We start from the raw sequence: 16,475 nt of genomic DNA on the forward strand, positions 1-16,475 counted from the left end.
TAGTAATTTGTGTACCATGAGATGAAAAAGGGTGAAAATCTCTGGTTTACTACCTGTTACTAGGTTAATTTAATGGGCGACTGTATCATAATATAGAGTAGTTACAAGGGTGGAAAACAAAATGTTTGTTTTTTTGTTTTGTTTTATTTACTTATAAAGCATAGTGCATTTTTTTGCCTTTAAAATTTCAAAGAAAGGAAACGGATGCAGTTAGGTCGTCCTCTTGAAAATGCCTCCTAGATCCCCTTTACCTTATCAGATCCTTATTTATCATGGATTCCTACACATCTTCTGATATCTTCTTTGTCTCTTCCTTCCACAAACAGAAATATGAAAAATTCTAGTTTATATTGTGTAACACTGTAATATTCCTCTTATTTAATTCTACTTTAGCTATGTCGCTTTTCTGATTAAGATAGTATAATAATGTTTAAGATATTTTAATCCTATATAATAAAAGCCCAAGATGCTAAGTGTCCAATTGTTTGTTCAACCGTTCAACCAGTCGCTGTCATGCACACTGACCACCAGAGGACAGACACTCCAATCGTTATGTTAGCTTGCTGCTGGGGTCTGTCTGATCCGGACTGGGCAAGACAGGCTGGACACGCCCTGGAGCCCTCCTCTGCCCCAATGGTGTACTGGTGGGGTCCCTCTTCCTGGCCTGCAACCTCGCAATCCGGGACCCCTTGGGGGATGTCAGAGAGCTGGTTTCGGCCCAATCCCCACAGGCCAGGCCAAGAGACCCCACTGAAGCATGAATTCATGTTCCAGGCCTTTAGTGGTGGTATACTTCCTTTACCACCAAATCTAAATTTGTGAATTTTCAGAGAACTTCATTTTAATCATTGCCTCTTCTACTAACCCCCTCCTCCTACCTAGCCATCTATCCAAATCCTATTTTTTCCTTAATTTAGGGTACGCCGAAGCTGGCCTTTGATAAAAACTCACGGGGCCAAAGAACTGCATGTGGCTCGTGAGCCAGTTTACCGACCACTGCCCTCTAGGGAAAAGTTTATTCTCTTTTGGAGAATTTCAGATCCATATATTAAAGGAAATATGTTGTGTTGTTCTTTGAATACCTTGTCAGGCAACCCTGTGGTAGTCAAAGGGCAAGAGGATTGATAGAAAATAACTTTCCTGTTAATATTTGCTATGAAAGTAATTACTGCGTACCAGGCAGTACTCTAGTATTTTCCCTTTTAAAACCTTAAATGGTTTATAGGAGGAACTATTATTATTTTACAGAGAAAGAAATTGAGGCATGGAAAGTTTTTGCAACTTGACCGAGATTACACATTTAATGAGTCATGCAGTATTCCTTATTCTCAATAAGCTAAACTTTCATAACTTTGGGCTACTCAAGAAAATTGCTATTAGTTATATATGGTCAGATCAGTAAGTATTGCTGACATGAATATAGGGAATGTGAGTATGACAAAAATATCTTGTGTTTTGTGTTACAACAGAGAAAGTCAACTGGTATATTCAGGTAATAAGAATTAATTATTAAGTAGGTAATTGTACTTTTCTGAAAGATTTTTAAAATATTTTATTTTTATATTATATATATAAAAATTGTGTTATGATTTTTTTTTATTCATCGGGAAAATGCTAGTTCTTTATATTTAAAAATACATACCTGTTCTAGAATGCTTGACAGTTTTACCTACTTTTTTTTAGCATACATTTTTTTAAAGCTCTAAGGAAAAGCTGGATTGTCTGACCACTATGCTCTACACCTGAAACTAATACAAAATATATTGAATATAAACTGTAATTGGAAAATATAAAAACAGAAAAGCTAGACTAATCAAAATGACTAAGAATAGTCATTTTGGTTTATTGTCCTGTCTCGTTAGGTTACCTTGGTGACAGGCTTGAATATCTTTCCTAGAAAATTATGAATACGATGGTATGGAAAGAAAAGTTCATCAAGATTTTTGCCTGAATAGTTTGCCTGCATGGTGATACAGTGTATCATTTCAAGTTATCACAGAATATGGGTCAGAAAACATATTTTTAAAATACAAACTTTTGTAGTACTGACTTATTTCTTCTTTTTTGGGGGGTTACTCTTTCCATTTTCTGTCTGGCTACCTTTAAAGATTTTCTTTTCTCTTTTCTTGGTCAGTGTGGTATTACCAAATATCAGTGGGGGAATAACACAAAAGCTTTATATTTAGCTTTTCTTAAAATATAGATTTAAATGTTTAAAATCCACATATTTTAATTTTGATACATTTGGGATATAGGGTGTTTTTTAAAATACAATTTCTATTTTGGAATAGGAAATCATTTATCAAAAAGTTGCATAAAGCCCAAAGCCAGGGATCCATTTGTATGTTGCTTTTTTGTTTTTGTTTTTTTGTGTTTTTTTTTTTTTGACAACTATTAAACATTTCTGTACATACCAAATAAAACCTGTGATGTGCAAAAAAAAAAAAAAAAAAAAAAAAAGAAGCACACATTGAAGCACACATTGTTCAAAGAACTCCTTCCTGTGTCCCCCATATTCAGTATACCCTAATGTTATAATCTGGTATGGTTCTCAAAACTACTAAACCAACATTGATAACATTATTATTAACTAAGCATCAGACCTTACTCATATCTCAACAGATTTCCCACTAACTACATTTTCTTGTTGCAGGATTTTTGAACCAGGATACCATACTGCACTTAGGGTTTATTCATTTTCATTGAAGTTCTTGCTGTAAGTCAGATAGATAATCACTTAAGATCAATGTGGTGGTAAATTGGATTTTCCATTCTTAACTTTTTTCCAAACTATATGTGAACTATTGGACCTCTCTATTTGAATACCTCAAATTTGTCTCATACTTTAAATCTGTTTTCTATTACTGTGGCCACAGCAACATTTCAAGCCTGGAGCTCTACATCATTCATTTACTTAACAAGTAAATGTTGAGTCACTACCTGATATCAGGCAGTGGACTATGAAAAATGAATATTTTTTTTAGAGTTGCAGGATAAACAAGGAAATGTCTTCTGTTCTAAAATTTACAGATTGTCTGATTCTTTGCTCTAGTCTTATCTAACTGAAGGACTTTATCAGGATTTGTAAATCAGGGTTTCTTAACCTTGATACTGCTTACATTTTAGGCCAGATAATTTGTTATGTGCATTGTATTGTGTTTATCAGAATCCCTGCCTCTACTCAATACATTTTAGTAGCATCCACTCTACTCAATACTTCACCACCATGATTGTGATAGCCAAAAATGTCTCTAGACATTCCCAAATGTTTCAAATAAAATTGATTCTAGTTGAAAACCACTGCTCTAAATGTTCTAAAATGCAAATATGCTCATATGCTGCCTCCTCTCTCCTGATGACTTTGAATAGGCTCAGCCCTATAATGTGGCTCACAAAACTGACTTTTTCCTACTTATCCTGCCTTTTTCTAACCTGGACTTTGCTCTAGTTTTGTACACCTCTTCCAGAGCCCTTAGAATCAGCCAAACTCTCTTTTATCCCTTTGTCTCTGCACATGTTTTATTTTTCTCTGCAGTGTCTCTTTTTTGTCTATTCATCCTTTAAAACTTAAATGTCACTAGGTAGAATTAAGTGCCTATTGCTAGTTATCTCTAGTATAGCTTTTTTTTTAAATGCTTTTGTTGATTTCAGAGTAGAAGGGAGAAGGAGAGATAGAAACATCAATGATGACAGAATCATTGATCCACTGCCTCCTGCACGGCCCACACTGGGGATCGAGCCCACAACCTGGGCACGTGCGCTTGACCAGAATCGAACGTGGGACCCTTCAGTCTGCAGGCCAGGGCTTTAGTATAGCTTTTATCACATAGTTGTAGCTATTTATTTACCTTTGACTTTTGTAATATTACACTTTTAAGTCCTGGAAGATATAGACCCAGTTCTTCAGCATCCTATTATATAGAATAAAAATCCAATGACCATAACAGCAGAACATCTGCTCGACAAGTCGTCATCAGGTGTACTGACCACTTCTAGGTCCCTACCCTAAGCAGACTCCATTTGCTGGATGGTGAACGGGGAACCTGGGTGGGTGGCAGTAGGGGGGGCGGGACTGGTGAGTGAGCAGAACAGCTGACCTCTTGGTCCTTCCCCCTGGCATCAGGCTCCGATTGCCGGATGACAAATGGAGAACCAGGGTGGGTGGCAGGGGATGTGGCAGTGCCAGGCCAAGGCCCCCATGGCCGGGGTGAGGCCGGCGAGCGGGTGGGAGCGGCTGGCCTCTCAGTCCCTCCCCCTGACCCTTAGAATCCTATCACCTGATAGCAAACTGGGAACCTGGGTGGGTGGTGGCATGGGGTGAGGCCAGATGCTGGGGAAGATGGCCCTGATTGCAGGCTAAGCCTAGGGACAATACCTGCGTATGATTTTGTGCACCAGGCCTCTAGTTAGTAAATATTAGACAATAGTTAAGTCATGTAATTGATTAACTGAGGTGAAACAAGGAAAGTTCAGAAGTGGGTGAGGGTAAAAAAAAAATAGAATAGATGGTTGGAAGAAGAGAGAGAAGTAAGAGATCCAAGGGTAGCTTTAAGGAAAAAAATGCAGAAACTGGTATTTAGAAAATGAAGGTTTATTATTAGTGAATTAAGGTATCAATTGATTACACTTGGAATATTAGAACCCATGCTTGTACAATTTAAGAAGCAACTTTTGGGCTTATCTCAGTGCTTGTTTATTTTTAAATATATTATTATTTAAAAATTTTTAATTATTTAGTTTTTTCAGAGGGCAGGTGAGAGAGAGAAATATTTGTTGATCTTGTATGTGCCCTCCAGGGTTTGAGTCTGCAACCTTGGTGTATGGGGATGACGCTTTAACAACTGAGCTATCTGGCCAGGGTTTATCTTGTTTTATTTTACTGTCTGTTTATAAATCCGGACTACTTTGTGCCTACTAGTCTGTGATGTAAATTGTAAAAATTTAACAAACTTAGTTGAGGTAGTAACTAAAACTTAGTTTATTGCCCTGGTTATTTTGTCTCTGATGCTATGCATTTATATAGCATCCTTTTGCCTTCTCTGAAATCTTTATGCATTAGTCTTGTACTAGCTGTGTCTATTTATAGGCATACCTTGGAGACATACCACCGCAATAAAGTGGCTGTTGCAGTAAAGCAAGTCATAATCTTTTGCTGGAAGAAGGTCTGTCCAATTTGTAAATAATTGCAATATCTTAAATACAGTAAAACAAACTACAATAAAATGAGGTATGCCTGTATTGACTTATATATAGAAACATTTTGTCTCAGAATCTGAACTCTAGAAACAGTAAGGCTTGATATATTCTTTCTTTCAAGTTTATATCTTGCCACATAAATACTTAAATTTGACAGGAAATATTCATTTCTTTAAGAAAGCTTGAACCTTGTCGGCAAACTGATTAAATTTTTTTTTAAATGAAATTTTGTTTTTGGGAACCTTAGATTTCTTTTACAAAATCAGCTCCCTGCTTTTAGTTATATCTCCTCTGGTCTATTCTTATTGCAGTCAAGAGATTAAACTGCAATTATTTCTAAGCTGTTTTATAATATCATACCTACTTCTTTCTTCCTAAAAGCCTTCAGCTTATTTTTCTTGGGAAATAGTCCAAAATTTTTCACCATAGTTTAAAAAGTACTCGGTAGTGTGCCCTCTAAAATGAAATTTTGTTTTTGGAAACCTTTGATTTCTTTTGCAAAAACAGCTTTTGCTTTTAGTCACATCTCTTCTTGTCTATTCTTATTGCAGTTAAGAAATTAAACTGCAATTACTTCAGAACTATCCTATATCACTAAAGGTCCAATGCACAAAATACATGCAAGGGGCTTGGCCCTCGCAGCCCCGGCTGCCTCAGCCCTTGCAGCCCCAGCTTTGTCTGGAAGGTTGTCTGGATGGTTGTTCTGCAGTTAGGTCTAATTAGCATGTTAGCACTTTATTATACAAGATATGCACTTCTTTCTTCCTAAAAGCCTTCAATTTCTTTTCCTTGGGAAATAGTCCAAAATTTATGACAATGCATACTCTGTAGTATGTCCTCTATTTTTTCAGTCTCTCTTTTTTATTAATTTTATAGAGAGATGAACAGACACCAGTTTTTTATTCTACTTCTTTTTGCATCCATTGCTTGATTTTTTTATGTGCCCTGACTGGGAATTGCACATGCAACTTGGCATATCTAGATGATTCTGTGATCAACTGAGAATCCTAGCTCTCTGTCCTCTGTATGCTAACCATAGTATACAACCTTATTAGGTTGTTTGAATACTATATTTCTAGCCTCAGAGCGTTGCACATGTTCTTTCCTTGACCTAGAATATGCTTCTATCTTTTGCTGTTCATTTTCCAGTAAAAAATAGCTGAACTTTTTCAGTTTAAATGTTGTGTTTCAGAGAAATCTACTCTGATTCTCAGATAACCCCCCCCCCCCCAAAGTTTAGTACCCTGTACTGTATATTTCAGAATTTCCCAAAACCTTTTGTTTGATGCCACTTAATATTGTAAGTCCTTGTTTCATGTCTGCCTTCCTTGCTAGACTGCAATCTCTTAAGAGGTAAGTGCTTTGTCTTTTGTTTTTCTCTGTTATATCCCTTAGCCCATACTTGGCCAAAATAGGTACTCCATAAAATGTTTGTTGACTGAGAAATGAATGGTTAAAATATTTTAAATAGCTCTGGCCAGTGTGGCTTAGTTGGTTGAGCATAATAGTCCCATGCACCTAAAGGTTGCCGGTTGGACTCCCTATCAGGGCACATGCCCAGGTTGCTGGTGCATTCCCTGGTTTGGGTGCTTATGAGAGGCAATTGGATCATGTTTCTCTTTCACATCATTCTCTTTCTCCTTTTCTGTTTCTCTCTCTCTAAAATAAAAACTTAAAGATATATTTGGCATAAAACATTAGCTTTTACTTATATTTAATACTAAAGGCCCAGTGTACGAATTCGTGCACCAGTGGGGTCCCTTGGCCTGGTCTGTGGAATTGGGCTGAAATTGGCTCTCCGACATATCCTGAGGGGTCCCGGATTGTAAGAGGGAGCAGGCCAGGCCGAGGGACCCCACTGGTGCACAATTAGGGCCGGGGAGGGACAGGGGAAGTTGGCCAGCTAAGGAGAGCTCCAAGGCGTGTCCGGCCCTTCTCAGTCTCAGTTCTGGTTGTCTGGATCTCAGCAGCAAGCACACCTACCTATCTTAGCATCTGCCCCCTTATGAACAGTACATGTCATAGCGAGTGGTTGAACAGCTTTAGCATATCATTAGCATATTACGCTTTGATTGGTTGAATGGATGACCTGACACTTAAGCATATTAGGCTTTTATTATATAAAATTTTTATTGATTTCAAAGAGGAAGATAGAAACATCAATGATGAGAGAGAATCATTGATCAGCTACCTCCTAAATGCCTCCTACTGGGGATTGAGCCTGCAACCCAGGCATGTAACCTGACCAGAATCAAACCCTGACTTCCAGGGTAATAGGTCAACACTCAACCATTGAGCCATGCCAGTCAAGCAAACTATCACTTTTATTTTATTTTTTTAATTAATTTATTTTTTTGGGAAGAGAGAGAGATAGAACAAACTATCACTTTTAAAAATAAGTTTTTCTAAAGAATTATAAAATACATAAAATGTTTAAAACTTAAAATGTTATATTATTTTCTGTTTGAAGCAGCATCAGACTAGTTTCCAGGGAAGAAAAGAGACAGAATAATACAAACCAAGTAATTATACAATTTTAGTAAGTTACAATCCTAGTAATTGTAACGTCTGTTTTGTTTTTAGTGCTTGTTATGTACTTTGTTCATGATATTTTTTAACTTTTAGAATCATTGCTTTCTATATTTTATTTCAGTTAGTATTTGTGTTCTTTTTTTTTATTTTTATTGATTTTGTACAGAGAGGAAGGGAGAGAGATAGAGAGTTAGAAACATTGATGAGAGAGAGTCATTGATCAGCTGCCTCTTGCACACTCCCTACTGGGGATATGCCCGCATCCAAGGTACATGCCCTTGACCGGTATCGAACCCCGGTCCCTTCAGTCCCCAAGCCGACGGTCTATCCATTGAGCCAAACCGGTTTCGGCAGTATTTGTGTTCTTTTTTTCAGACAAACATGGTATCTTTCAAACAAGAGGTACAGCTAAATATCAAAATTGATTATGCAGAGATTGGGAGGATAGCTAGTGTGCATAGTAATTGTTAGTTTCAGTAGCAAAATGAGAGAAGCTTTTATGGGTATAGTGTTGCCCAGGTGATTATTTTCCTTTACTCACCCATTCTTTTTTCCCTTCACCTTTTTTTTAGGGGGAGAGGAGCAGGCAAAAAGTTGGTTACAGAATTATCAGGATTATCCTTTTAATGTTGCAACCTCCTCTACTTTAAAGTTGGGACTTTTGTATATTATAGTTATAAATTTGTCTTTTTCCTATGTTGGTCATTTGTTAGCTATTGGTGTAGGGTGATATAAAGATCAGATGGTGCTATAGAAATAAATCAGTCTGTGTTGAATTATTTCCCAGATTATCTCTGGCTAGTAACTTCAGAAAAATTATTGTGGCAAGCATATCAGTTGGCTCTAGTGAATTAAACATTAAAAGTTTCTCCTTATACAATTCCTTTCCAAATTAAATTGAATCTAAACTATCGTATCTGTGATGTATTAGAAACAAAACTTATAAATAAAATTGTTAGCCTGGTGCACGAATTTGCTCATGGGTGGGTCCTACTGGCATGGCACACCCCAATCAGGGTGGGGGCCGATTGGGGGGCGGCTACCTGGGAGGAAGGGCCGAAGGCAGTTGATGGGCTGGCTCAGCCCCCTGGTGGAACTCTCGATATAGGGGGCAATTTGCATATTGGCTTTTTATTTATATAGGATGGTTTTTTAATCAAACCTGATGTGAATTCTTTGTAGCATATCATTCAATACATTGTCGAGTAGGCCATGGTTATGCTCTGTGGTATAGTACATAATTCAGTTAGTATAATATACTCAATTTTTAATTTCCTTTTTATGGTTAAATAAACTTAAATTCCTTACATCTTTATCTGTGGACCTATTTTTCTCAGATTTTGAATATAAGTTAATCTCTTTAGACAATTTAGATTTTTCATATTGCTTTTATGAGTTCCATGCAGTATATTGAACTATACTTTAATTAAAAAATCAAGCAGAATGAATATATGCTCAATGGAGAAAACTTGTAAAACAAGAACAGCTCAAATATCAGTCAGTCTCACTGTTTATCTGTTATTAGTACTTTGGTATGTTTTCTTTCAGTCGTTTTTCCTAATAGTTGTCTTCCTAGGCAGCATAGTAAGATTGTGCTCTTTGGAATTAGACTATGAATTCAAACCTGGGCTTTATCTATGGGAAAGTTAAATTTTGTCCTTAGTTTCCTTATTGGAGACTAGAGGCCCAGTGCATGGAATTCGTGTTCTATAGTCCTTTTTCTCCCCACACTGTGTATTGTATTTTGAAGTTTATCCACATTGATAATTGTTATAGATAAGCCTTTTTCTTTCATCAGATTCTTCAGGTCTTTCTAATAAGAGTCTCTTTCTAGCTGTCAGCCCTAGTGACTTCTCTCTTTTTCATAGCCATTTGACTTTGGCTTTATCAAACTTCTCTTTCAGTGAATTATATAGCAATTTTTTGACCCCCACAGTCATATCTCCTTTTCATTAGAATATTTTTTTTGTGGTTCTTTCTTTTTTTAAAAAAATATATTTTTTATATAGATTTTTTTTTTTTTTTTTAACTTAGAGGAAGAGAGAAAGATAGTTAGAAACTTTGATGAGAGAGAACAGCAATCAGCTGCAGCTGAGGTACATGCCCTTGACCAGAATAAAACCTGGGACCCTTCAGTCCACAGGCCGGTGCTCTATTCACTGAGCCAAACCAGTGAGGGCTGTGGTTCTTTAAATGAATAAAATTCTATGCCTTTAATACTTTATACCACACAGTATATTTGTCTGATAGGAATTCTGGAATCATATAGTGTGTGTGTGTGTGTGTGTATAGACAACTTTTGGGATTTGGAATGAGCTTGAAAGGTCATTTTTATTTAATTAGAAATTGCCCTCTTAGTTCCTGATCATCGATGTAGCATTATTTTGTGGGGGAAAATACAGTACACGCATTATATGTGTGGGTTCTGAATCCATGAATTTAACCAATCATGGATCAAAAATCCATGTTTGAAAAAAAATGTTAAGTCTATGATGGTTGTATCTATACTGAACATGTTCTGAACATGACCAGACCTTTTTTTTGGTCATTATTTACTAAATAGTACAATACTTATATAACATTTACACTGTATTAGGTATTACAATTAATATAGAGGCAACTTAAAATATACATGCAAATGCCATACTACTTTATATAAGGGACTTGAGTATCCATAGGGGGTATAGCCCATCTAAAGGGCATATTAGTTTGAAATTTATTTTTATATGGTCTTGCTTTATAAAAGTTTACTAAAGTTTTTTTTTTTTTTTTTTTCCTTCCAAGAAGTTCATGATTCACTTACACATCCTCAATTCTCCTGCCACCTCCCATCAGGGCAGAGAATGAGAGCAACAAGGAGGTGACAGGTCCTTGCCCTGAGAACTGTTGTCACAGTCCATTTTCAGGGAGGCAGTCCCTGGAAGTTGAGGTCAGGTGTTGGAGGCAGGGCCATTGGCTGGCTTAGCAACTTGTCCACTATGCTGATTTTAGCATCTTGCTTCTCAATGTCCTCAAAGGGAGTCCAGGACAAGTCATGCTGTAGCTTGTAAGCACCAATGAAGGAATGTGGACAACTCGTTCCCCATTCCTTTGGAGAAATAATAGAAAAATACTGCTGACCACTCTTCCGTTGATAAAGGTAGTAAATGTTGCCAGGTTTTTTCATTATATTACAAGCTATTTGGTGCAAGTCAGCATCTCTGCGAGCATCTTCTAATACCTTCCTGGCTTGTTCTTGCAAATGCTGGATTTGCTCAGCTATCACTGTTAGCTTGTTGGTGGCATTTGCCTGGACGAATTCATCAGCCTTCTGTACTTGCTCTGCGAGCGCCACGAGGTCCAAGGGGTCCCCGGCCCGGTGGGTGAGGTAGGGGCTCACCAGGGCCAGGCCAGCGGGGTTCGGGGTGAGCTCCACCAGGGCTCCTCTCGGATGGGTCGCCGAAGGAACTTGGTTTCCAGGGACCCCTTCAGACCCTCCGGGCGTCGCTGGGTCCTCCATGGCAGCAGCTAATCTCCCCTACCTCCAGTGGGCCGCTGCGGAAGAGCATGCGCATGCCTAAAGGTTTTTTTTTTTAATGTAGTTTACTAAAGTTTAATTTTATGGGTTCCCAAACTCTTGTTTTATAGTTATGAGTTTAGCCATTGTATTAATCTTACATTTAGAAAACATTTATTAACACAGACCATGGAGATGAAAAAGAAACCTAGGTACTGATTATTCAGAATTTATCTTTTGTACTTTAACTTAGGAATTGTTTATATGGTTATTGATTATAAGATATAGCTACTTTTGCATTTTATTTTCAGAAACTTAGGGAGCTTTTCAGGTCCTTCCTTTAAGTAGACTCACAAAATACAATAAGTTAAAATATAGTACAAAAATGAATTTAATAGAAATTAATAGAAATACTCTTAGTAAAGTACTCTGGTGTTATTTTTGACCTGAGTATCCCTTTTTCTGTATCAGAAAAGAACCCACATTGTACTGAAATACCTTCTGAGTTACATATTTTGTCTTCTCTGCTTCCTGTTTAATTTTAGTAATCAGAAAAGAGCCCATGTATACTAAAATATCTTCTGAGTTACATATTTTAGCTTCTCTGCATCCTATTCAATTCTGGTACTGGTACAAAAATTAGTTTTCAGGTTTTTGGATCTGACAGCCACACGCTTTTTTGTATTGACTATACTTTCTCCAGAGCTTTGATTTCATGAGCTCATACAAGTTAATAGGCACTAGTTCTGGGACCCTTCAGTTCTGATTGTTAAGGGGGAACAGCTTTCCTACACTGTAGTAGACATTTTATAGCATATTATATTGTTAACAGTTAAAAAACTTTAAAAAACCTCTGCATTTTTGTTAATTCAGAGTAATTTAAATATTTAACTCATCTTTTTAAACAATGAGGTTAATTTTGATCTTAGATAAATTATTGCAATCGCACCATGTGTCATTGTTGATTTTGCAAAGTGCTTAACAGAAGGAGAAGAAAATTTAGAAGAGGGGAGTTATGGTATTTCTGCTTTATGTTCATTCTTACTTGCAGAGACTTTATTATGTATTTTTCTAATGTCCTAAAAAATGTAGTTACTGTGGTTATTGCAGATGCTAATCATTTACCCCCCAGGAAACTTAGTTCAAATGGTACAGATTTGTATAGTGAGAAAAACTATGGTAACTTTGTGGTTATCTTTTTCCAAAATTTTCTCCGTTAAAAACTTGGTCCCAGCTATAGGAAGAAAGTGTCATGTTCCTGGATAGAAAGGTGTCTATTGTTTATAAGTGAAATTAAAGCTATATTTTCAACATGTTGATTCTTTTGCAGTTATATTTATTGTTAAAAGTATTATAGATGTCCTCTCTTTTCTTCCATTGACCGTACCCAGGCCCACTTAGGCCTTCACCATGGGTTATACACATATACAACAAATTGATGTCTTAAAAACGTTTTAGTGATCCTCAAATTAGATAATAAATAATCAAGACTAAGACATTTCAAAATGGGCACATAATAAAGTAAAATATCTGGATAAATATTAATACATCATTAGGTATAAAGTTAAAATTTTGGTACTGGCATGTAAATAGACATATTATCAGTGACCTGGTACAGAAATACGTATATATATAATCTCTCAACAATGTTAAATATTTTAATAAAATTTAACATTTTTAGAATTTTTTTAAATTTTGGAGGGAGGGAATTAAACTATGTTTTTGTAACGCTGTCAGTGTTTGTGATATATGTCATCACTTATTTTCTTACAGAAATATCATTGATTCTTAGTGTTTGGATAAGTGTTTGCATTATAGTTTGGCAAGACGGTTGATGTCTGTGTTTTTATGTGATGCCTGTTCTAAATCAGTTTGGAACCAAAGCACTGGAGGACGTCTTTTACCAGGCCATTTTGTATAGAAGGAAAGATGTGTCAGGCCTTATTAGAACTTATTGAATCACTGTATAACCAACTTAAGCCTAAATATACTAATTCATAGCTGTTAAAGCTTGTCTTAGATATTCATAGAGGTTGAAATAGATTATTGTATAGAATTTATATGTTTACAGCAGGAGAGATAATCTATCTTATCTTACATAATAAAAGTCTAATATGCTAAGTGACTGTTGGACCAGTTGCTATGACATGTACTGATCACCAGGGGGAGATGCTTAGGCCCGTAGGTTAGCTTGCGGCTGGGGTCCAGCCAATCAGGACTGGGTGAAACAGGCCAGACACGCCCTGGAGCCCTCCTGTGGTCCCTGCCTGGTCCCAGTTGTGCATCTGTGGGGTTCTTTGGCCTGACCTGCGCCCTCTTGTAATCCGCCCTCTTGTAACCCAGGAACCCTTGGGGAATGTCCTCAGGCCAGGTCAAGGGACCCCACCGGGGCACAAATCTATGCACCGGGCCTCTAGTTAGAAGTTAAAATGATTGATACAGTAAAAGAACATAAGGATAATGTAATTATTTCTTGAAATATTGAAAATATTCTTCTTTAAATCTCACCAGTCGCCAAGATTTTTTTATTTTTTGCTCTCAAATACACAAATACTTTAAATATACAAACATGTATTATATTGTGTATTAAAAAATACTGGCATTATGTACACTATAACTGAGATATTTGTGCCTTGCCAATAATTGCGAGGCTCTAAATCTAGTTTAAATAGCATTTTTATATGTATTTAATTATCTTTGGGACTAAAGTCAAGTGAGAAACTATAGTCCTTACTATCCCATTTAGTGCTTACTAGATGTCACGGTTAGAAATAAAGCTTTATATTAAAAAAATATATAGGTGAATAATGTGCCTGCTGATCAGTCAGCATATGTTTATAGAACATCTTTTGTTCAAATTATCAATATAGAAGGTAAGTACAGTCATAATTTAGTTGGGAGAGAACATTTTGTGCTGTAGTGAAGTAAATTTCAGTTTAAAAGATAGTTAAAATGGGTTAGTTGAAAAAGAGCAAATAGAGAAGGAATCACTCACTATACAGTTGTTTGTCAAGATAACCAGTTTAATTATAATTTTTAAAAATAAAACTGAATACTTCTGTCTTCATTTGTAAAGTTTTTAAAAGCATTATTTTGGCATGTCAAGTTTAGTGTGTTTAGGAATTGCTGGATGATAAAAACTAAAAATTACTGGATGGATTCAGTTTGACTGCTTTTACAAGAAAACCTATCTCATAGAGAAATTTAAAGAAATATCATAAAAAATGAAACTAAAACTGAACAAAGAAAAGCCTGAGTTTAAACTCTACCTTCATATTTATCTTGTGACTTTGGACATGTCGTTTAATTGAATTTCGTTCTTTGTAAAAGGAGGATAAAAGTGCCTAACTCACCGAATTTCAGTGTTTTTATTATGACTGTTTTGTAGACTTTAACTAGGAGCCATGTACATTAGAAAGCATTGTTATTATCAACATATGAGAAATTAGAATATGTGAATTCTTAAGAGGTAATAAGAAAAATATGATTTATAAATATTTTTCTTCTTTTTCTTGGTAGCGGATACTTTGTTTTCAAGGAGGCTGAATGGGAAATACAGGCTTGAGCGACTTGTTCCAACTGCAGTATATCAGCACATGAAAATGCATAAACGAATTCTTGGACATTTGTCGTCTGTGTACTGTGTAACTTTTGATAGAACTGGCAGACGGATATTTACTGTAAGTAATTTTTAAAATATCTTAATTCATATGAAGAATTGAAGAAACATTGCTTATAGTTGAACTTAAGATTAAACCTTTATTTTTCTTTTTAATAAAAACCTGGAAATTCAGGTAATTTAGCTTATTCTCAGAAGATTTTACTTAAGGCTAGGCTTTATCCAAGTTTGGAAAATTCCTAAAAGATATGTTATATCACAGTCACAGCTATATTATAGTCCCACATCATGGATAAGTGTAATTCTCAGCATTATTTCAAATATACTGTTTGAAATTTTGTAAAATGTCAAATAGTAATTTTAATTCTAAACCCAAGGGCATTTCCAAAGTGCGTTAAGCATATTAGAGGAGACTACTAAATGTGTATTTTTATATTACTTGTAGAAAACGGCTCGTCTATGGGAAATTTCCCTTCAAAATTGTGGCAGAAAAAATTCTGAGCATGTTTAACATGCCTTATTATCTTTTGTCCTTAACCTCATTCTTTAACATGTATGATGTTGTATTCAAAAAGGCTCGTTAGGTTTATTTTTTATTCCTTTATAACGTGTTGAATGGAGAAAAGGACTGGTTTTCAGTGAGAAAATTATTTTGGGGGAAATTTCCATTTATTTTTGGACACCTTAACTATTGCATCTACTAAGGATAATACTTTTCATACTAATAATACTTGTATTTATAATTAAATTATTCACAAAGTTCTTAATTTCTTTTGAAATAAAAAAAATAGCAAGTGGAAGTTAAAATGGAAATACCTGTCTCTGTCTTTGAAGCAAGCAGCTATGAGTTTTAAACAGTTGAGACAGTTATAGATTCCTCTTTTTAGTAAACATGCTTATAAACAGATTTATTTATGTCCACTACTCCTGTACTAGTATACCCCGTCATCGATAAACCAGTAGAATGTGAGAGAGATTTTTATACATATCTTTTCTCTGGTTCTAATTCTTTTCAGGTATTTGTAGGTCATTTTCTACCTTAATATTCTCCCCTTTTACCTTTTTTCTTTAAATTTCCATTGTTCTTTATGAAGCAGCATAAAAATGAAAAATTTTCTAACAAAAGTTATTTTCACAGTGAAGAATAGGTATATCTATTTGCTAAAGTGTTTGATATCTGCAACAATAATTACATTTAGCTTTTTCAAAATTATTATACTAATATTTAAATTCAGTTCTCAAAGCAAAATGGAATTTTTTATTTCTAATGTTTAAAAGAATTCTTTCAAAAATAGTCTGAAATAATGAGAAGAAAGCATTACATTGTGTTTGTATTCATTTTGGTGATTTAAAAGTTATGCCATTGCATTGAGATTATAAAAAATATGTAATTTCTTAGTCTTTGATGTCTATAAAGTACCTTGTGGGAATTCTTTTTTAAAGATTAGAATTAGGTCAATAATCTAGAGATTTTTTTAAGGAAATGGAGTGAAATAATAATGCTTTTACTCTCATAAGTATAGTTAGAGTGGTAGATACAAATAGAGTTGTAAGACCCTCATTCGCAATCAGCAGTTAGAAAACTACAACTGTGAGTAAAGTCTAACTTACCACCTGTTTTTTGGAAATAAA

General features: G+C 35.5%; 2 protein-coding genes across 7 annotated transcripts in view; one reads left to right on the forward strand and one right to left on the reverse strand.

The window, feature by feature from the left end:
- LOC118705044 (pleckstrin homology domain interacting protein) overlaps nt 1–16,475 on the forward strand; it is a 136,140-nt gene that overhangs the window by 22,048 nt on the left and 97,617 nt on the right. For 5 of the 6 annotated variants that reach the window (XM_045572939.1, XM_036413211.2, XM_036413210.2 and 2 more), the window contains exon 7: nt 14,744–14,904. The exons of the other annotated variant lie outside the window; for it this stretch is intronic. In XM_045572939.1, coding sequence (XP_045428895.1) covers nt 14,744–14,904 — 161 coding nt within the window. The remainder of the gene's footprint in view (nt 1–14,743; nt 14,905–16,475) is intronic. 6 annotated transcript variants of the gene reach the window in all.
- Nucleotides 10,590–11,267, reverse strand: LOC118705053 (uncharacterized protein C1orf50 homolog). The gene has a single exon (XM_036413229.2). The coding sequence runs from the start codon at nt 11,225–11,227 to the stop codon at nt 10,631–10,633; it is 597 nt and encodes a 198-aa protein (XP_036269122.1). The 5' UTR covers nt 11,228–11,267; the 3' UTR covers nt 10,590–10,630.

This window comes from Pipistrellus kuhlii, unplaced genomic scaffold (assembly GCF_014108245.1).
Source record: "Pipistrellus kuhlii isolate mPipKuh1 unplaced genomic scaffold, mPipKuh1.p scaffold_m20_p_5, whole genome shotgun sequence".
Taxonomy (NCBI): domain Eukaryota; kingdom Metazoa; phylum Chordata; class Mammalia; order Chiroptera; family Vespertilionidae; genus Pipistrellus; species Pipistrellus kuhlii.